The sequence below is a fragment of the Lycorma delicatula genome, chromosome 1 (assembly GCF_047948215.1).
Source record: "Lycorma delicatula isolate Av1 chromosome 1, ASM4794821v1, whole genome shotgun sequence".
Classification (NCBI taxonomy): domain Eukaryota; kingdom Metazoa; phylum Arthropoda; class Insecta; order Hemiptera; family Fulgoridae; genus Lycorma; species Lycorma delicatula.
This window is the reverse complement of record NC_134455.1, coordinates 395,638,820-395,661,378: the sequence shown is the minus strand read 5'-3', so window position 1 is coordinate 395,661,378 and position 22,559 is coordinate 395,638,820. Positions and strand designations below refer to the sequence as shown.

At 29.3% G+C, this 22,559-nt stretch overlaps 1 protein-coding gene across 1 annotated transcript; it reads right to left on the bottom strand.

Moving 5' to 3' along the window:
- Window positions 1-364: 364 nt before the first annotated feature.
- LOC142318478 (lysozyme-like) lies at window positions 365-22,010 on the bottom strand. The gene is made up of 4 exons (XM_075355062.1): window positions 21,952-22,010; window positions 14,696-14,872; window positions 12,283-12,356; window positions 365-692 (listed from the first exon to the last, which is right to left on the bottom strand). Exons 1-4 carry the CDS (start codon window positions 22,007-22,009, stop codon window positions 561-563), a joined length of 441 nt encoding a protein of 146 aa, XP_075211177.1. The 5' UTR covers window position 22,010; the 3' UTR covers window positions 365-560.
- Between the last annotated feature and the right edge of the window lie 549 nt (window positions 22,011-22,559).

Here is a 22,559-nt window from a genome sequence, read left to right as displayed (position 1 = left end):
TATACATGAGCCGCAATTTGTTATGTTGTAATTTGTGTAGTGTTTGTGATGTACTGTATGTGAGTATTGTTAAAGGCTCAGCAGTTCTGTGTAGTGGGAAGAAATCTGCGAGGCTAGGGCCATGGGGGTGCCAAGGCCAAAAATCTTAAAGAAAAGACTCCATGTCTGGGAGTCTTACTAGAAATGTCTTGTCATATACTAAAAAAGTCCTATTTTTACTAGAAATGCATTGGATGGTTAAAAACCAGAAAATTTGTTGTTTGGAGGAAATTGATTTTCAACAGAGTTTATTTATTTTTTCATGTTACTTTTATAAATGAAGAATTTATTTCTTAAAGTTTTCCAACATAATACCAAACAATAATTGTGCAGAGTATAAAATATACTTATTAAATTTGAAATTTAACAGAGATTTATTTAGAAGCATACAGAACATTTTGAGATATCGTTTCATAGCTGAACAAATGAAATTAACTTGTACTTCATCACACTAAGTCTGACTGTTAAAACTAACTTATTTTACTGATCTTTTCATTAGCTTGATGGTTTGAGTGAATCATTCAACTTGCAGACAAGCAATCCAATAATACGTCTTTGTAGACTTTGTGCACAGTTTCAGTGCAGCTGTTTGGACCTAATAAATGTATTTTTGCATAGTCATAACAATCTATAACTCCATCACCGTTGCAGTCCTGAAAATTATGAAAATATCAAATGAATTATTATAACTATTTTTAATTAGTATATCAAATTGGGGCAGATTGAAAATAAAATTTCTTGTACAGTATCAGTATTTAGGGTAAGTAAGCTGTTTAGAATTCAAAATATTTAAATTTATATTTTTAAGCGGTCCATGTTTAGGAAGTTATCAGCCCAATAGGAGCTAATTCAATTTTCATTTCTTCAAATCTGTTAAGTTAAACAAAAATTTTGGTTTCTGTAACAAAAGAAGCCATATGAATGGTGATTTATATGTTCAAGAACAATTGTAATAAATATTTTCACTAAGAATTACATGTTTTGTCTAAGTGCGATACCATTTCTTGAATTGCTTTTTTGCATACAGAACGTATTTACAGATACGTTCTGTAAATACGATTTTTCTGTCTTAAACCTTAGTTTTAAATAAATTACGCTTCAAAAAAAATTAAGGTAATTAAAATCTGTAAAATTTATAATTTTGCATGACCATATCTGTATTAGAATGATTAGATATATGTATTATCATCATGTATACATGATGATATATGTATTAGAATGATTAGAGTGATTTTGCTGATGCTTTTCTTTTATAAATAGCCTCAGGCACATCCCGAATTAATGTCCAATAATAATCGGCTAACATATTAGTATTCCATTTTCCTTTATAGCGGCTTTCCATCACCGAAATGTCTTGGTAGAAATGTTCACTGTTTCTACCAAGACAAGTAGAAATTAAATGAATACGTCCCTGAGGTTTTCCAGGAAAAAATCCAGATGTGAATGGAGGAAATGTATCTTGAAAGTATGTCTTTCAAGATACATTTCCTGGAAAACATAGCTCTGTATTAAGTAAGAAGTTGATTAACAATATCGTGGTAATTGTCGGATTTTTGTTTGCAGAGGAAATGTTTGCAAACATCTTGAAGCCCAAGCTGCACTTTCTGCATTATTTAACATCGAGTTAAATACATCATCTTTGACCGACTCCTTCATTTGAGGACCAACAAATATACCTTCTTTAATTTTTCCTTCACTTACATTCAGAAATTTCTACCTGATGTACAAAAATCCAGGACTTTCCTTCATTGGTTTTACAAAATTTTTCATTAGTCCTAAGTTGATATGAAGAGGGTAAAATATATTTTTTTGAGTTCAACTAAGGACTCATGAATAATATTTTTCCATTTGGAATTAAGTTTTCTTGTTTCTTCCACTCTTTGGTAACATAATGTTTATTCCTAGCTCGGCTGACCCATTCGCAAAGAAAACTCATGTACTTAGTATAACCTAACTGCTTGCCTAACAAAATAACTATAACTTTCAAATCACCACATAGATTCTGGCTGTGTTTTTATAATTTTTTTTTTTCAAGGACGTCTTTCATCACATCATATGTTTCTTTCAAATTAATACCGTAAGCGATCGGTATCAAAGGATATTTGTTAATGTTTTGTAGTCGAACCACTTTTAAACTATACTTGGACAAATCTGTGAAAAGGCGCCAGTTCTCAGGTTTATGAACTTGTCCTAAGTGCAACATAAGCTCATCAATATTTGTGTAATAAACCAAATTATTTTAATCAATAAAGTACTGAGAAAGTTCTTTTTGTCGGCTTCGAAAGCCCAAAATTTTTGTATTTTTTTGAAGTAAGTTCCAACCTTGCAGTCTTTGATCCTAACAGTTAAGCTTGATTTTTTGATAAATTTAAATCCCTAATCGAGTCATTTAATTCACCTTGTGATATAAGATGTGGCTTATAGGAAGATAATTCAAAATCATTGTTGTCTTTGAAACATGTGCTTTTGAAACATACATTCACAGGTGGCTCATGAACTGGAATAGTTTTACTGTGAGGTACAGGCCTGATTGCAGATTGCAAAGAAGGATGCTTAGACTTTTTTTAGAAATTCCAGACACATTGTTAAACAAAAGTAACTGATCCTTTGATTCAGTCAAAACATAGGTACACCAAATGGCAAAGCCTTTTGTGTAACTTTCAGCCATTCTCTTAAATATACAAAACAATTAGTATAAACTATATGAGGAGCCCATGTCTTATCTTTATCACCAATTTTACACTGAAAGTATAAATGATATGATTTTTTATTTAAAAATGTAGTGTTTTTTCTATTTGATTTTACGGTAAACTCATCACATACATAACAAAAGGCATCCACATCATTTACACAGTTTTGAGGCATTATGACACTGCACTTTTAACAAAATTAAGCAAGCAATAAGACTGAACAAAATTAATTCATTCCTAAATCCAGTGCTTAATACAAACAACACAGCTCTGTTTTCAGCTACATGTTTTGACCTGCGCAGATATGATTAATCTTGTCCATGAAGGTTCACTCTTCGGTATTAGATATGTCATAATGTGTGACTATGGTATGATTTAATTCCTTGTTTTTTATGATTGCTTTCAACTTATGTTAACAAAGTTGAACAATAAAAAATGAGCTAAAAAAATACAATATAGGACCTTAAAATGTTAATTATACGTTGAAAAACGAAAAAATTCTTTGATTAAAATATAAAAATTTTTCAAAAATGGTGGGTGAAGAAACATTCTGAGTTCATATTCTTTTCAGCATCAAAACAGGTTAAAATCATGTATCGCATGTTATGGAACAGAAATTAAGTTTATCAGTGTTATTGAAGTGTTTTGCAGAAAAAAGTTATTATGTTGAATTAATAGCTAGTTATTTGAACATAAAGTTAGTATGTTTTTGCAGGTGCTTGCTAAAATAGTTGGCTGAGTTTCCCAAACATATTGATTGTTCATTTCAAATTATCAAAAGTAAATGAAATAATACAATTTGGGTGTGATTTAAGTGAATTTAATAATATAGAAAGTATAAATATTAAATAATATTACAAAAGTTTTTAAAAACTTGCTTATTCTTTTTAATCATACTTTAATCAAATTATTGTCACCCGGACCTTAGTAACTGTGCAAAATTTCATCAATAGGTAATTTCAGGAAGTATGTTAAATTACACCTGCGCCCTTAATATCCACCCTTAATTTACCCCCCCCCCCCCTATATACAGGAGGTTGTTTGCAAAAGTAATGGTGGAATATTGTATTGTCATCCGATCTTCGTAACTGTGCAAAATTTCATCAATAGGCAATTTCAGGAAGTATGTTAAATTATTACCCCTGCACCCTTTATATCCACCTGTAATTTACCCCTTTTCAGGGGCATGTTTGCAAAAGTAATGGTGGAATATTATATTGTCAACTGACATTAGTTACTGTGTAAAATTTCATCAATAGGCAATGTCAGGGAGTATGTTAAATTAAGGATGCAGGATTTGCAGACAAACATGAAAAAAGAAATTGAAAATAGAAAAAAACACTGTGAGTTAAAATAAAGCAAGTAATTAAACAGTTTCCACTAAAGAAAAAAGAAAAACTTTGAAATAAAATCATTTTTCTTTAAAATCATAAACTTACTCCAAAATAACATTTCACGCAAAAAATAGTTATAGATCTTTAAAAAAAAATTGATTAAATTATATTAGTTTTAATTATGTGAAAACAACATAAAATTGATTATTTTATTGATAAAATGAATAGTTTATACTTTGTAATGGATTACAAGCAACAAATCCAGTTACAAAAAAAGCATACCCTTCAAAAAAGCAAGTTTTTACTACTTACAGAAAATTCTACGGTATGGAAATGGGGTCATCTGCTCGAGATCCTAAAAATTTAAATTACAAATAATATCCTAGTATGACAGTTTGAGTAGAAAAACATTTACTGTGGTATCAGAACATGATTCACATCTAGTTTTTTACACAAAGAAGATAATATTTTTAATTATCTAAAAAATGAATTACTCGTTTAATATATCAAAAGTTAAAGATTTTAAATCCAACAAATTTTTTGAGCAATGAAATTAAAAATAAAGTTTTATTAAAGTATTTAATTACGGTGTTAGTAATTCATATTTAACTTTTCTTTATAATTTTGAAAATCATTATAAAACTCTACTCCATGTGATTGCTCTTGATAATAATATTTGGATTTTATGTAAATAAAATCTCTCTTTTTATATTTCTATTTTTTTCTAGTTAGTTATCAGATAAATGTTGAAGGCTGTAGTCCAAGAAAAGAGTTTCATTTATGTTTATGTTAAGTATCCAAAATGAAAAACTAATCGAGCGAACATAAATATATGAAATAATTTTTAGGACATCATCATCATCAGCTCCTTGTTGTAGGTCTCTGGCACTACTGCTTTCTCCATCTGTTTCTGTCCAATGCTTTCCTTATCTCATGATAATCTTCACTTATCTATTATCTCATCCTTCCTTTTATCTCATTTATCAACTTCAGTCGTATTTTTCCTCTTCTTTTTCCACATTCCACAGAGCCTCCTTATTTATTACTCTTTTTCAATTATATGCCTGATACAGTTTCCTTTCCTCGTTCCGACAGTCGACAATATTGTTTTATATTTATTGAGTCGTCTTAATATTTCTACATTATTTACTATGTCCGACCACTTTATCTTTTTCATCCTCCTCTAGACCCGCATCTCAAAAGCTTTGATCATATCTTTTACCTTTTACTCAAGTGAACATGTTCACTGCTGTACAAATGTATAATACAGACAGCATTTTAACAAACGCTTCCTTAGGTTCAGATCCATATTGTTGTAAAGCAGATTTTTCTTTCTAAAAAAGGCTTGCTTTGCCGTTGCAATTCTTGTTTTAATCTCCTTTTTACTCTTCCAGTTTTCAGTTGGTACTGTCTCCTGAATATCTTTTTACTTGTTCAATTTTTCCTTTTGCTGTAACAACATCCATATCTTCTCTCTCATTCATTTTCTTAATTTCTGTTTTCCACAAATTTATTTTTAACTTATATTTCTTCATCGCTACTTCCGATACTTTTATCATTCCTTGTAATTTGAGGGTCTTTAGCTACAATCAGCAGATTGTCAGCAAATTTGACACATTTATATTTCTTCCACCTACACTTACTCCTTTTTGAGCATTCATATTTCTTTCAACATTTCTTCTAAACAAAGGGTTAACAGTGTTGGTGATAAACAAAAGCCTTGCCTCTCACTCCTGTGCCTAATTCTAACCAATCTGTGAGATTCTAATTTATTTTCACAGCTGCTTTTTGCTTCATATACAATTTTTTAATCAGTCTCCTATTCTTCCAATCAAACCTCTTTACTTTAAGAATCTTAAATAACATTTCCTACTATACTCGTCGAGTGCCTTTTCCACATTTATAAAAGAGAAGCTTACTCTTTTTCTCTTTCAAAACATCTCTATTCAATCATCCTGATCAATCTTACAGCTTCTCTTGTTCCTTTTTCTTTCCTGAATCCAAACTGTTCTTCCCCAACATTCTTCTCCAGTTTTGTAATCAACTTTATATTCATAACTTTCAGCATTATTTTTGCAGCATGTAGTATTAAGCTGATACTTCGCCGATACTTCTATGTTCTTCTTATTTTTTGGTTCCAACCTTTTTGGGTATTGATATTATTATTTTAACAAATTATTCTGGCAACACTCCAGCATCGTAAACTGTATTGCATATTGAAAGTATTTTATCTTCTCCTTCACTTTCTAAATATTTAAAGAGTTCTATGAAGTTCATTTATTCATGTTGCTTTTCTATTCTTCATTTCTTTAATAGCTTGTATATTCCTAGATCTCAAAATTTGTGGGCCTTTTTCCTCTTTCATAATTTCTTCTTCCACCTCAGCTTTCTCCTTCTCCTTAAATACTCTCTCATCTCTTTATACTCTTCCCATCATTTCTTTATCTCATCTTTTTTATAAACATGTCAACATCTTTTTTTTATAAACATTTTTTATAAACATCTTTCTTCTCAGTTTTTATAAGAAGGATTTGTTCTAACTGATGTGGTGTTTTTTACCTTCTTATACAATATTTCATACTTCGTTTTCTTTTCTAAATCTTCTACATCTTTATATTCTTGTTTTAGTCTCCTTCCCCTAGCTTTATATCTCTTTAATTCATTATTCAATGTTCAATAGTTTGTCCTGTTGTATTCCCCTTCTTTCAGCCATTCTTTGTACCACTTCTTGTGTTACCCAAGGTTTTTTTATCCAGGTAACTTTATAGACACCGATTCCTTCCTGTGCAGCTTTCCTCATAGATGATTTTATTCTATGAGGAAATAGGAATCACAATTCCTTTGCTGGTTCATTTTCCCTTTTAATTCATAGGGTTCATTTTCCCTTGAGTAATTGTCTTCTGTATTCTAATTTCCAGAGATATTCCATTGCCTTCTGTGTCGTAATGCTGTTGATTTCCAATAAAACTTTCTTCTGCCTTTCAGGGCGATTCTCATGTCCATGCAACAGAATGCCCCAAACCCCCACCGAAAAGGCTGTTGGTACTTACAGGGGTAGAGCTCCTTATCCCGGCAGCTATTCAGTTCCTTTATTATTTAGCCAACCAACTGTACACTATAATATAGGGGTTGTCCCCTCATTACTCAGGGGTGGTTACCCCTGAGTAATGAGTAACCCCTCATCCTCAGGGGTTACCCCTATGAGGGGTAACCCCTCATAGGGGGTTACCTCTCATCCTCAGTTCAGGATTTTCCTTTCATGAAATCTAATACCTAACTGACATTTCTTGATTCTCTAATAGGTTTTAGAGAGATTTAAATGGTAATATCTTATTAATTTTTAGATAAAACTTTTTTAAATTTGATATATCTTGAGCAAAATTAAAATAAATAATCAGATGTTTAATAAATTAGCAAATAAATGATTTAAGATAGCGTCAATAAAGTTGTGTAAACAATGTAAAATAAGTGTGTTTGTTGTGGAATGGAGTATCATATTTAAATAAAAGTAATTGTTATTAGTATTTTAAGTAATGCTGTTTGAATAAGTCACAAAGGAAGAGTACTGGTTACTGTTTTAGTAACAATTCAATGAGAAATAGTTATTATATGATTAAAAATGGTTTAAATTTTTTTAAATATTGTCAAAAAAATTAATAAAAGATAGAGGTAATTAGCAAAATATAAAAATTGACAAAACATAAAAAAAATTACAATAAAAACTCAAAGAAATATGAGATATGATTCTTTTTGCATTTAATTTAAGATGTCTTAAAAAGTATAATAACTGAATGATTCTTATAATATTTTTCATGCTGATTTCAAAAATGAAATCATTTTTTTATAACTACTATTCTTATTTTTATGTAGTATCGCATGAATTCTATAAGCATAGCATTTTGTGAACGTAAATACGTTCACAAATATTCCTTCAGCCATATGGGCAGTACCACATAGCCAATAACTTCCAGTTCCAGTATCACCAGATACATGGAACTTAAATGAAGATGAAAATGTTAAATCTTGTGCTGATATATCAGGTGATGAAGAAAGAGATCCAAAATTTTTAGAAAATAGGTATACTGAACCCCATTTAATTAGTCAGGATTAAATGATCTGGTTTGTGATTTAAATTTATCAAAGAATCAAGTAGAAATACTGGCATGAAGACTGAAAGAATGGTATGTTTTATAACCAAACACTAAAATAAGTGCTTTATGTGACAGACAGTCAAAATTTGAGCATTTCTTCTCTTGGTATGAAAACTTAGTATACTGTAATGATATGGACTCTTTACTGGAAGCTTTGGAACATATGCAGTGTCTTGATAAGTGGTGACATTTTATTGACTCATCAAAGCTTAGTTTTTGAAGGCAGTTTTACTTCACAATGCAAATAAATACTCATCAATATTAGCATACGCTATTCAAATGAAGAAGTCTTATGAAATATGAAACTTGTATTAAGTAGGATTTAGTAACGGGAAATATTTACAATGGATCATAATGGTGCAGGATTTCAGTTTCTAAAAGACAAATTTCCTAATATAAGCAATGCTAAAATAAAGGAATTTATATTTGTTGGACCACAAATAGGAAAACTAGTGAGGGATTCGGCGTTTGAAGAATGTTTGGATAACTTGGATGTTGCTGCATGGAAATCATTGTAGTGTGGTAAACAACTTCCTGGGAAACTGTAAGGCCAGTAACTACAGAGAACCTGTGTAAATGAACTCCTTCAAAACTACAAAGAACTTGTAGTAACATATGTAACTTGTGTAACATGTCGCTCAAAAGCCATTTCTTACATTCATATTTGGATTTTTCCCTTATAATCTCGGTGCTATCACTGATGAACATGGAGAAAGCTTTCACCAGGAGATATCTACAATAGAATCATGATACCAGGGAAAATGGAACCCAAAAATATTTGTGGACTACTGTTGAAATCTAAAAAGGGATCTACTTACACCAAATTACAACAGAAAATCCAAAAGATAGATTTTAGGTGAGTAAAAAATGCATGTTATATATTGTCATATTACGTTACCATACATTTTTTTGTTTCAAAAGAAATTTCAATTACAAACAACTGAGACCGATAGAAAAAAACCTATTAATTTATATAAAATCAGCATAAAAAATACTATAAGAATCAGTCATTCATTCTCATTTAACAAACAAAAAATTAAATTTTGTTGACCAGTGTTTTTTAACATTACAACATGCGTCTAAATCTTTAAAAATTTTAATTGTAGTAAACAGTTTTTAGGTGGAACAAAGAGAATGGGTAGAAAACCTTGGATTTCAGAGGATATATTGCAGATGATGGATGAATGTAGAAAATATAAAAATACTAGTGATGAAGAAATTAAAAGTAACTATCGACAATTAAGAAATATTATAAACAGGAAGTACAAACTAGCAAAAGAAGAGTGGATTAAAGAAAAGTGTTCAGAAGTAGAAACAGAAATGAACATTGGTAAAATAGACGGAGCATACAGGAAAGTTAAGGAAAATGTTGGGGTACATAAATTAAAATCTAATAATGTGTTAAACAAAGATGGTACACCGATTTGCAGTACGAAAGGAAAAGTAAATAGGTGGGTGGAATATATTGAAAAGTTATATGGAGGAAATTAATTAGAAAATGGTGTTATAGAGGAAGACGAAGTGGAAAAGGATGAAAGGGAAGAAACAATACTGAGATCTGAATTTAAGAGAGCATTAAAAGATTTGAATGGCAGAAAGGCTCCTGGAATAGACGGAATACCTGTAGAATTACTGCACAGTGCAGATGAGGAAGCGATTGACAGATTAGACAAACTGGTGTGTAATATTTATGAAAAAGGGAAAGTTCCATCAGACTTCAAGAAGACTGTTATAGTCATGATACCAAAGAAAGCAGGAGAAGATAAATGTGAAGAATACAGAACAATTAGTTTAACTAGTCATGCATAAAAAATCTTAACTAGAATTCTATACAGAAGAATTGAGAGGAAAGTGGAAGAAGTGTTAGGAGGAGACGAATTTGGTTTCAGAAAAATGTATAGGGACAAGGGAAGGAATTTTAGGCCTCAGATTAATAGTAGAAGGAAGATTAAAGAAAAACAAACCAACATATTTGGAATTTATAGATATAGAAAAGGCTTTTGATAACGTAGACTCGAATAAAATGTTCGGTATTTTAAAAAAACTAGGGTTCAAATACAGAGATAGAAGAACGATTACTAACATTTACAGGAACCAAACAGCAACAGTAATAATTAAAGGACATAAGAAAGAAGCCTTAATAAGAAAGGGAGTCTGACAAGGATGTTCTGTATCCCTGTTACTTTTTAATCTTTACATGGAACTAGCAGTTAATGATGTTAAAGAACAATTTAGATATAGAGTAAAAGTACAAGTTGAAAAGATAAAGATTCACTATTTGCTGATGATATAGTAATTCTAGCTGAGAGTAAAACAGATTTAGAAGGAACAATGAACAGCATGGATGAAGTCCTACACAAGAACTACTTCCTAAAAATAAACAAGAACAAAATGAAAGTAATGAAATGTAGTAGAAATAATGAAGATGGACCAATGAATATAAAAATAGGAAGAGAAAAGATTATGGAGGTAGAAAAATTTTGTTATTTGGGAAGTAGAATTGCCAAAGATGGGCGAAGCAGGAGCGATATAAAATGCTGAATAGCACAGATGAAATGAGCCTTCAGTCAGAAGTATAATTTTTTACAACAAAAATTAATTTAAACATCAGGAAAAGATTTTTGAAAGTATGTTTGGAGCGTAGCTTTATATGGAAGTGAAAAGTTTAGAAGCTTTTGAAATGCGGCGCTATAGGAGAATGTTAAAAATCAGATGGGTGGATAAAGTGACAAATGAAGAGGTTTTGCAGCAATTCGATGAAGAAAAAATCATTTGGAAAAATATGGATAAAAGAAGAGACAGACTTATACATCACATATTAAGGCATCCTGGAATAGTCCCTTTAATATTGGAGGGGACAGGTAGAAGAGAAAAATTTTGCAGGCAGACAATATAAGGAATATGTAAACCAAATTGTTAGGGATATACCGAAATGTAGGGTGTATATCGAAATGAAATGAATTGTACTAGATTCCCTATCTAGTACAATTCATTTCATTTCAAGTTATCTTAGTGAGCTGTATCAAACCAGTCAAATGACTGAAGACAAAGAAAAAAACAACAGTTTTTGAATATTTTCCTGAATAATAGTCCACACTTTACGTAGAATGCAATCTATAGGAATACAGTTTTTTTTTGCAGTATAATTTCTTTTGGCAGTGAATTTAAGTCATTACATCATGACAGAAGAGTTTTAAATGTATAATTGATTTATTCTAACTGTTTGGTCTCATAATTGGCATGGTCCGTACAAAGAATGGAATACAGGCTACTTTGAGTTCCAAGTAACACAAATTAAAATTTACTTTTTCTAAATATAAGCATAATAAGTTTTAGAAAACTACCTATATCATTTGTTTTTTGGTGGATTTGTCATGCTGATCTGCAATAGAATATTTTGGGATCACTGTAAAAGCGAACGGGAAACATTCCTTACTTTCTCTTGAATGTTTGGTATAATAGGCTTGACAATGCAATTTGGTTATTCATTTCCAGGTATGATCTGTTATGGATGTTTCATAAGCCAATAAAAAAATAAAGAAGGCGTAATTGTTTTTGGAAAATGTCTTCTTTTACACTCAACATTATCTCCTTTCAAATCTATACATTTATTCCGATGATGATCAAAATGTTTGATTCTGTTCTTATTGATGATATACCCAAGTCTTCAGGTAGATGTTCATGAAATTGATTGTTAATCTATCAAGGAAGCCAGTTCTTACATGGAAACAGTTATAAAAGGAATATTTTTAGTGTAATTTGAACAATTTTGGTGTTAAATTACAGAACTGAAAAGGAACGTTCTTTTTCATCAAATGTAGTCAATTTTTTCTTTATTTCCTCATTTAGATGATCCAGTAGAGATACATAATATTACTCTGTTTTGATTTACCCTTCTTCAGATATCAATGAAGATAATACCATGAACATTTCAAAAGACAGAGGTAATAACCTTTCCAGTCGTATCATGTTTTATCATTTGTAACTAGTGTTACTACTACACCAAGGGTAATAAGCTATTTTATTTTACACAAAATATATTTAATAAAGGTTGAGTTTTCTACTAACCTTTGAATATTTTGTCACATAATTTCTTACTGTTGTTTTAGCACATTTTAGATTAGTTGTACAATCAACATATGCTGTAAATGAGATAAAACAATTAGCTTTATTTTTATCTATGTATAACAAAAATAAATACGATTAAAAATATTTAACAATTAGTTTTAAACTTTATAATTCCTATTTATGTTCATTTTCTGCTATTCATCTTTATAAACTTATTAACTACAACTAACATTATTGTCATTTTATTCTGTATAAAAATGACGTAACATTTGAGTTTTTGCAAAAAAAATCATTAGTTTTAATTTAGTAGTACAACCTAACCTATAAAATGAAGATGTATGATATGTATGATATGAAGATGTATGTATGATATCGGTGTATGATATCAATTAAATTTTCTTTTATGTATTCCTTATTAGTGGGAAGTAGGAAGAAATTCAAGAATATAGAAGTAACAGTGATAGAAGAATCTATCCACATTTAATTACATATACGTCAAATATAAATGAACATAACAGTCAAAGTAACTATGTATGGCTGCAACACAAGACTAACTAGAGATCCACAGTAATTGAAATTTTCCCTAATTTAAATGAGTATGTTCTTCTAAATAATTTTTATTGGTGAATGACAATGGTAAGTGAAACAAGTCATTAATTTTTTAGTTAGTGTCCTGAGTTAAATATTTTAACTTTAAGTGAACAAACTGGGAAAATGTTTTTTATAGTATTGTGATTTGGAGGTGTTATGTAATTGTGTTTAAAAAATTTCTAATTATACTGTAGACTCAGTAAATTAGAAGATATCTCATAAATTTTGGTACTGTTTAGATCTACCTTTTTTTTTTACAACTATTTACACTTCCATATCTTTCCTTTCTTCCTCTTATTTGAAAATTTATAAAGATACAGACTTATTATCATTAGAAATATTTTCTTTTAATCACACATGCTTATAGAAGAAAATATTATTTAGCTTCTTTCTTTAAGTTTAAATTTATTATTTGCATGCTATTAATTAATAAAGAATAATAATTTGCAGACTTATTTATCTAATCTTTTCACATTTATTTTTTAACAATCTCCTGATCAAATGTTATATTTTTCAAAGTAAACCATAAGAAATAGTTTTGTGCTTTGAAACACACTTCACTTTAAAACGTTCAACAGTATAGTCATATTTTATTTATGACTATAAATTCATCATACATTTTCTCAAGCGCTAAGCAATAGAATTCTCAACTATTAATCGTTATTCACAACTTCGTAATTTGTAAACACTGTCGTTTGCTTCTCATCACTATTACGATAAACTTCATCAATAACTTTTATTAACATCCTATGGGCGTTAAAAAAAAATTGTATTGTGAGCTCTTTAGAAATAAATAATGATTCAACTTTTCTGAGAGAATTCAGACTGCAGCCGAGTGACCGAATGGTAAACTATCTTGAAAACTTATATGGGCATTACTCTTTAATTCTTCCTCAACTTTTTATTATCAAAAATTAATTAATGGATATGGTTATGAAGATATTTATAAACTTTGCAACAGCAACATCAGCAAATACTCTAATTGCTGAGCTGAACTTGATTATCCAACGACAATCTATGAAAGGAGAAAAAAAAATATTTAAGACAAATGGTTTGAAAGAATTTGCATAAAATACTACAATATATAGTTTAGAACTGAAAATTAAGTGCTTAATAATATTAGAAACAATCGATGACTGTTTTGTCTGATCTGAAGTTCAACTCCCAGTAAGGATATGGAATTTTTCACCTACTATTTCATCCATCTTGTCTTTCCTATTATAGAATATGTGCAACATATAATACTGAAATAATGAATACTTCTTGAGATCAAAACATTCTAGATGTGCTGCATTCTTGTAATTTAGTACTGTTACTCTGGAAGCACTGATGTAGAATGTATTATCTTTCAAAATCATGAAAAATCAGTTATAACCACAGACTTGTATCATCCTGTCCACGTTCAGTGGAATAGGAAACGCTTACGTATTTCAATACCGAAGATTTAAAATTGCCAGTACAGACAAAAACGTGCATTATAATTTGTATGTAGTTTTTAGCATCTAAAAATACCTTTATTTATTTAAAATTGCCTTAAAAACTAAGAAGCCACATTTTGGTGTAGATTACATGCTCTGATTGTCATATATTGAACAAGCTGTTATTTATAGAAAAATTTTGTATCTTTTGCAGATAAATGTAAAACTTTACTTAAAGTGTTCATAAAACTAACTACTCCTAATCTCCATAAATATGAAGGCACTTTTAAGAGTGTACACTAGAAAAATGCAAATTCTAGCGTTTGAAATAAAATTATTTCATTACTCATTTTGTTTCAATATTATAATATATTTTATCGTGCATTAATAATCGTAAATATTACATTCATTTGAATTGGGATCATCTGTGCCAATAATTGGTTTTGCGGCATCTAACCAGTACTGCTCCGTAATACGGAATGGACCACAAACACCACTCTCACATCCAACTTTTTGGTTGCAATTTGAGACAGCATTACAGATACAGCGTAAACATGAATCTATAGTTGCATTCTCTTGTTCTGTAAAATAAAAATTATTAGTTATTTAAAATATTTTTTATTTAATTCAAAATATTTTTTTAAAAAATTAAATTTAAAAAAGTTACGTTAAATTATTTAAAAAAAATATTGTAAAAAAAGAAATTATTAAAAAAAAATAATATTTTGCATGAAACAGTTTTGATAAATCGAGCCGAATTTATAAATCTAATTTAAGATATTTATAAATAACGATAAATCGACAAACAAATATTATTTGAGGGCAGTTTAAATCAGTTTTAGGTTTAATGAACTGGAATAAACCTTGTGAGAATTTTATAAATTATTTTAAAGTTACTATGAAGGTGTTCTGTAGATGAGGTAACACAAAACACAAAAGAACTTAAATAATTTAAAAAATCTGCTTGTGTGGAATTTCCACTTGCAAGATGCCTTTTTATTGAATAGATTCTTGTATCCTCAGATGTCCTACTCAGTATAGATACAATTTTCTTAAGTTCTGTCTGCATTTGAATTCTCATTTCATTGAAACATGCCTCAACAGATAGAATGAGTCCTTATATAATAACATTCTTTAACAGGAGTGAGAATTTCATACATTATTTAAAAGTTACTATGAAGGTGTTCTGTTAATGAGGTAAAGCAGAAGACAAAGAACTTTTAATAATTCAAAAAAATCTGTGTGAAAAGATGATTCTTACACAAAGCTAAGTTATGCTAAGTTCGATCAATTTGATTTTACATTCACGGCTAAGCTAAGCAACAATTACTTTTACTATTATGTAATTCACTGAAATTTCTGTTCTGCTCCAGTGAGAATTAGTTGTTCAATCCTTCAATTATAGGTTTCTCAAAAATGTCTTCTTTTTTTTTAAAGAAATTATTGTAGTTTTGAGTTCTTATTCTTAATATATGTTTTTTACAGCATTTGACTTATTCAATCAATCAACCGGTTAAAATAAGGATTTACATTGAAATATAAGACCAAAATTAGGATTTACAAATCAAAATCTTTTTAACGACAAAAACAATAACATGAACTTTTTTAAAAATTGAACAGATAAGTTGTAAATCTTCTCCGCAGAAATTTTTTATTTAATATCAAAGTCGTAAACAAATCTATAAATGTCATCTCTAGATTTTCAATACTTATATAAAATCTTATGTGTACACCACATGAGTTCCTTGTATACCTATCTAATTACATATACACAATTTTTGCTGCACTTCATTTAAACTTATTTCATTTGAAAGTGAAATACGATCCTCTAATTCTTTAATAAAGTGGATAATTACATAATTGCATTGTGGTGAATACCACATTGCATCACATTTTTTTGTGGTGAGCATTTTGTGTTATTTATATATTAATTCAGTTTCACATAGCTCATATAGTTATGTGGTGTAAGTGAGAACATGTCGGATCCGTAACCGTGGACACACCAGTTCGAATCCGACCTCATATACATACAGAGTGATTCAGGAGGATAGGGCAATACTTTGACAACTCATTCTAGAGGCTAAAAATAAGAAAAATGTTCATATAAACATAAGTCCGAAAACGCTTCGTTAGGGAGTTATACAAGGTGAAAGATTTCGCCCGAGTTTCAGTTCCTCTGGGTAAATTAAGGCTTTCTGAAATTCTGGGAAGGTCAATTAAGGGGCAAATTCAATTGTTCCTAATGATTTGTGAGCTGGGAAATCGAAAAAATAGGTCCCAGAACAGTATCCCTCTTAGTTTCTAAGATATCCCATGTAAAACGCCAAAAATAGGGCCAAAAAACACTTTTTTTACGTTTGACGTACAATAAGGTTATTAAATTGGCAATAAATCATACATTTTTTATACATAAATTGTAGAGAATTTAATTATAAGAAGATTGATGTAAATAATATCAACAAAAAACAAATACAATTTTAAACATGTTGACTTTTATTAACAACAAAACCGACGAAAACTTAGAAGAAAATGTTACAAAAAAAGAAAACAGATGTGTCTCTAGTAGGTACAATAATTTTAGACCTGCGGAAAACAAGTTGGCAACACTGATTTTTTTTATCACAATTTGTTTAAATACTACACATTGTTGTCGGTTAATTGTGGTAATGTGTTAAATAACCTTTCGCTGATCGATCGTGTTTGCAGTATTACGTCGAATTATTATTGTAAAAATTTCAGAAAACTGTTAAGAAGGGTAATTTTGTATTCATTTTACGGCGCATAAAAATCAAGTCTGTTAAAAAGAGTGAAATTCTGTTTAGTTTTGTTTTGAAAAATACTGCGTTTTTTCACTAATGCCGACTATGCCGACATGATTTTCATCTATGGATTTTGCAATGGAAGTGCTGCGGCAGCGGTTACGGAATATCGACATAGGTATCCTGGTCGTGTTGTATTTATTAGAATTTTTAATAATCTTTAACGGTACGCTTCCCAGCGCTCATATTTCATCTGAACGACAAACAAATCGTGCTGATGAAGGTAAAAACATTCAGCAGATGGTTCAACGTAGTCCGCCAACGAGCACACGATTAATTGCAGCACGGCTCAGTATTTCACAAAGTAGAGTATGGAGGACATTAAATAATGGATTGTATTCTTTTCATATTCAGAAAGTGCAACTACGCCAGCCGGCTGCAGTTTTGTCAACGGGTTAATAGGAATTAACATTTAATTCCATTTATACCATTTTCGGATGAAGCTACTTTCACTCGTAACGGAATAAACAACACACGGAATGCACATCAGTGGTCTGAAGAAATCCCACATGCTACAGCGGAAAAAATTTCCAGCAACGATTTTCAATAAATGTGTGGTGTGGTATCATAGATGACCAATTAATTGATCCTTTCATACTACATCATGTCACAGGGAGAAATTATCTGGAATTTTTACGTAATGAATTTATTATGTTGCTGGAAAATATCCTCTTAGCAAAACGAATTCAAATGTATTACCAAATTGATGGAGCTTCTACACATTTCACATTTCTTTTTTTGTAACATTTTATTCTACGTTTTCGTCGGTTTTGTTGTTAATAAAAGTCGACATGTTTAAAATTTTATTTCCTTTTTGTTGACATTATTTACATCCATCTTCTTATAATTAAATTCTCTACAATTTATGTTTAAAAAATATATGATTTATTGCCAATTTAACAAAGTTATTGTACGTCAAACGTTAAAAAATATGTTTTTTGACCGTTTTAAATGGGATATGTTGGAAACTAAGAGAGATACATGCCTTAATTTACCCGGAGGAACTGAAACTCGGGCGAAATCTTTCATCCTGTATAACTCGTTAACGAAGCGTTTTCGGAGCTATGTTTATATGAACTTTTTTCTTATTTTTAGCCTCTAGAATGAGTTGTCAAAGTATTGCCCTATCCTCCTGAATCACCCTGAATATTTTCAAGTTTTTTTTTGTTTTTTAATTTAAATACATTGATTTATTAATAATTATTAGTCAGTGTACAAATTTTTGAATTAAAATGAAAAGAACCAAAAAAGTTATTTCGTTAATAACTTCTAATCTTTTATGTTTATTATGATAGAATTATTTTTTATTGTAAAAATCATTTTACAATCAGAGGTTAATAATTATTAATAAATCAGTATATTTAAATTAAAAATAAATTCTAAAAAAATGTATATAAAGTCGGATTCGAACCGATATGGGTAAGACCCCTTCACAACGGTCTTACAAGACACATCGTGAAAAATTTCGTTTTTCAGATTTAAACGAAAATATTTATTTTGATCAACCCTGAATCCATTTTGACTAGTTTTGGTGTGACGTCTTTACGTGCGTATGTATCTAGCATAACTTAATAACGATTAGTCGAAGGTTATTGAAATGTTGGATTTAGGACTGTTGTAACACCTAGTTGTGCACCTCCCCTTTTGATTGCAATCGACTGCACTAAGTGTCCAAAAAATCTGGATTTTGGACTTTTTCTTAACTCCAGTATTAAGCCCTCATGGAGAGCTTTTCAACGATATTTTCGTTGCTGGTACTTCCTTTCGTTGGTTCCAGAGTTATAGCCGAATGATTTTTTAATTAATGAAATATTTGGAACTTATAACGGAAGGTACACCAGTTGGAATCAAACTTCATCTCCTTTTTTGGAAACTTTTTTAAAATTTAAATATATTGATTTATTAATAATTATTAGCCTGTGATTGTAAAAAAAAACGGAATAGTTTAATTATTAATTTTTATTTGTACTACACACCACAAATCTGAAATTTTTGTTGATCGGCAACTACGAAAATACGAATAATACTGATCTAGTAATACGAGTAATAAAGGGACTTTTACTCTATCCTAATATTTCACGAATTAATAATCGTATAAATATTTGATGTTAATAACAAGTAATATTTTAGCAATCGTGTAACTGTTCTGTTTATTAAAGAATTGGAGGATCGTACCTCACTTTCAGATCAAATAAGTTTAAATGAAGTGCAACAAAAAATGTGTATATATAATTTTAATATTCGTACAAGGAAGTCATTTGGTGTCCGCATCAGATTTTTTTTTGGCTTTTGTGGGTATCGACCTCTAAGGTCGATTCCTACAATCGATCGCGAGCCTCGTCGTTATCTTTAAAAATAATGTTTCCATACTTGTGTCTCGTGTCAGGATGGTGAGGGGAGCCACGAACTCGCCCGAAATGAGCCGATCGCTTGCTCGTGTTCTCACAGTCGAGCCTCGCGCGTATTTCAAATTCAACTTTTAATAAAGAAATGATGACTTTGAACGTGAATTAAATTGACGGCTTTTTGTTTATAATTTTAACATTTAAATAATTATTAATTATTCATAATTTTTAGTTATATTTATTTATGAACTAATTATTTACAATTATTTTTGAATAAAAAATAAATATTTGATTAATTATAAATGTATTATTTACATATTATCTACTTCATTCAAGCGGTGGGGAAATGATAATGAAAAATTAAATTTTGATGATATTTCTTTCCACATACTCAACATTGTAATCGAAACTATTTTTTTTTTTCAAAAATCTTTTGTCAAACGTAATTGTTCTCTCAAAAATCATATTTAATCTTTTAATTTGATGTAAATTTATTAATAAAAAAATTTGTTCTCAAAATATGTCGTCTATATTCAATTACATAGTTATATACGAATTTTGTATATTTTTTTAATTAAATGGTTTAAATAATTGTTTTTCTGACAAAAATAAATTTAAAGAATTGAAACGGCGCTTTAATTTCGATTGATTAATATGTTAAAAAAAATAATTAGGCCGAAAAAGTTTTCGCTGTTTTTAATTAGAATTTAATTCTGGGAAACGAGAACTTTTCAACGTCCTAATAGATTAATAATTATTAATGAAATAAATAACAAAGTTTTATTGATTTTTGTCCGCCGTTTTGAATTTTAAAAATATAAATAAAATATTTTAAAAATTTAAAAATAATTATAAATAATAATAATATAATAATAAATAATAATAATAAATAATAATAATAAATAATAAATAATAATAATTTAATAATAATTTTAAAAATATTTTAAAAATATAAAATTCGTATATACGACTTGAAAAACCCTTGTATAACGAATTTCATAAAAAACAATTCCCCCACCATTTTGAATTTTGAAAAACTAATTTAAGATTCATAATAAGCGAATCAAAAAATCTATTGGTACAAATTTTCGTCGAAAATGGACTATCAGAAAAATTTATTGGGTGAAAGGTTACTGAAATAATAAAAAAATTAAGATAAAAATAATCGAAATAATACATTTATAATTAATCAAATATTTATTTTTTATTCAAAAATAATTGTAAATAATTTATTCATAAATAAATATAACTAAAAATTATGAATAATTATTTAAATGTTAAAATTATAAACAAAAAGCCGTCAATTTAATTCACGTTCAAGTCGTCCATTTCTTTATTAGAAGTTGAATTTGAAATACGCGCGTGGCTCGACTGAGGAGAACTCTAGCGAGCGATCGCCTTATTTCGGGCGAGTTAGTGGCTCCTCACCGTCCTGGCTCGAGACCCAAGTATGTTTCGATTACCATTTGGTTCGTCCGATGTAAAGGGCCCTTACATTTTATTTAAAAACAGAAAATAAAAAACCAATAAACATTTAACGTAATAGATATTAATAATACGTACAGGATGTAAAGGGCCCTGAAATTTAATAAAATATAAAAATAAACGCGTTGAATAAATAAAGAATAAAAAAATTCGAAATTATTGACAATATCAACACGATTAAATAACATATATGTTCGTAGAAAGAACTACGTCACAGAAAGAATTAAGAAATAAGAGCGATAAACAACAATTTGTACCGACTTGCAGACTTGTTATTAGTTCACTGCCGTGCAGATAAGAAAATATCTTTTCTTCTTTAACAATTTTTCAAGTCAACAGCAATATTATTTGTTAGATTGTACTTCTTTCTGAAATCCTTGAATACGGTTTGTAATAAATCATATTTTCTAAAGAATTAAAAACGGATTAATTATTTACAAAAATACTTGGTTATTTTTAGATGTGAATCTATATTTTTCTGCACTTTTGAGAAAATTTCAAGTTAACCGAACGATGCAATAATCGCATCTCAGATGAATTTCACCGGTTACGATATCGCCATTGCAACCGGTAGCGTCTCGGCCTTTCATCCAGAGATCCCGGGTTCGAATCCTGGTAATTTTTATACACGTTACAAATCATTCATATCTTCCTCTTAAGCAATGCCTAACAGTAGACCCGGAGGTTAAACCGAAAAAAAATTACACGGCGAAAGAAATACTAAGTAATGAAAATTAAACGTGACACTGCGTCAATAAAAATCAATGATAAATCGATCAAAATGATTTGCGTCGATAAAAAAAAATTAAGCGCAAGTTCTTAGCTTTGATGATTTAAGCGGTAATGAACTAAATGTTAATTTTTAAGCCTAAAAGAATTATTTTAATTTTAATTTATAAATAAAATTTTCTATTGTGAAAAAACAAACAAAAATCAATCTTGTTCAGATTTTTTCACGTCTATAAAAATTAATTTTTTATGATTGAAATTGTACAAAATTCAATTACGTACGTGCAAATAACAGGCCAATAAACGATCCGAATAACAATAATATCGCTAGACCACGCATCTTGATAGTTACGAACGTTATGTTAAAATAAGCGAATTGAAGGGAGAGTTTTCTGAACCGATTTATATTGTCGTACTGTGATAACGTCATAAATATATTAAATAATTAATAATGAGCTTGATCATTATTTTAAATTTTAGGCTACGGATGTCACAGACGCGCGCGCGCACATAAGTGTATCAAAATATATTATTTAAAATGACTTTCTATTTGTATAGACTAATATTTCAAATACGACATAGGTTTTTAATTATTAATCTTTTAAGCTTGTAAACTGCTTAGTAACAAAATTTGAATCTCGTTTGACATCCTTTAACAAATGACACGTTTAATAATCAAAACTATTCTCTATTTAGAGCATATTTGCTAAAAAAAATTAAAAAATCTGATGTGAACATCATATCCTTGTACGCCTATTAAATTACATATATACCTTTTTAAAAGTACTTAAAATTTTATTTCACTAATAAATTCGGATTTTTTTTTCATATTTTATTGCTATTATTAAATTATTATTTATTGTAAAAGCTTTTTTACAATTACAGTAAAT

Coding starts and splice junctions, on each gene's coding strand:
- LOC142318478 (XM_075355062.1), bottom strand. CDS start 22,009: ATGCGTGGTCTAGCGATATTATTGTTATTCGGATCGTTTATTGGCCTG. Junction 12,357..14,695: donor TGATCCCAATTCAAATGAAT/GTAATATTTACG, acceptor TCTCATTTACAG/CATATGTTGATTGTACAACT. Junction 693..12,282: donor ATGTGACAAAATATTCAAAG/GTTAGTAGAAAA, acceptor CATAATTTTCAG/GACTGCAACGGTGATGGAGT.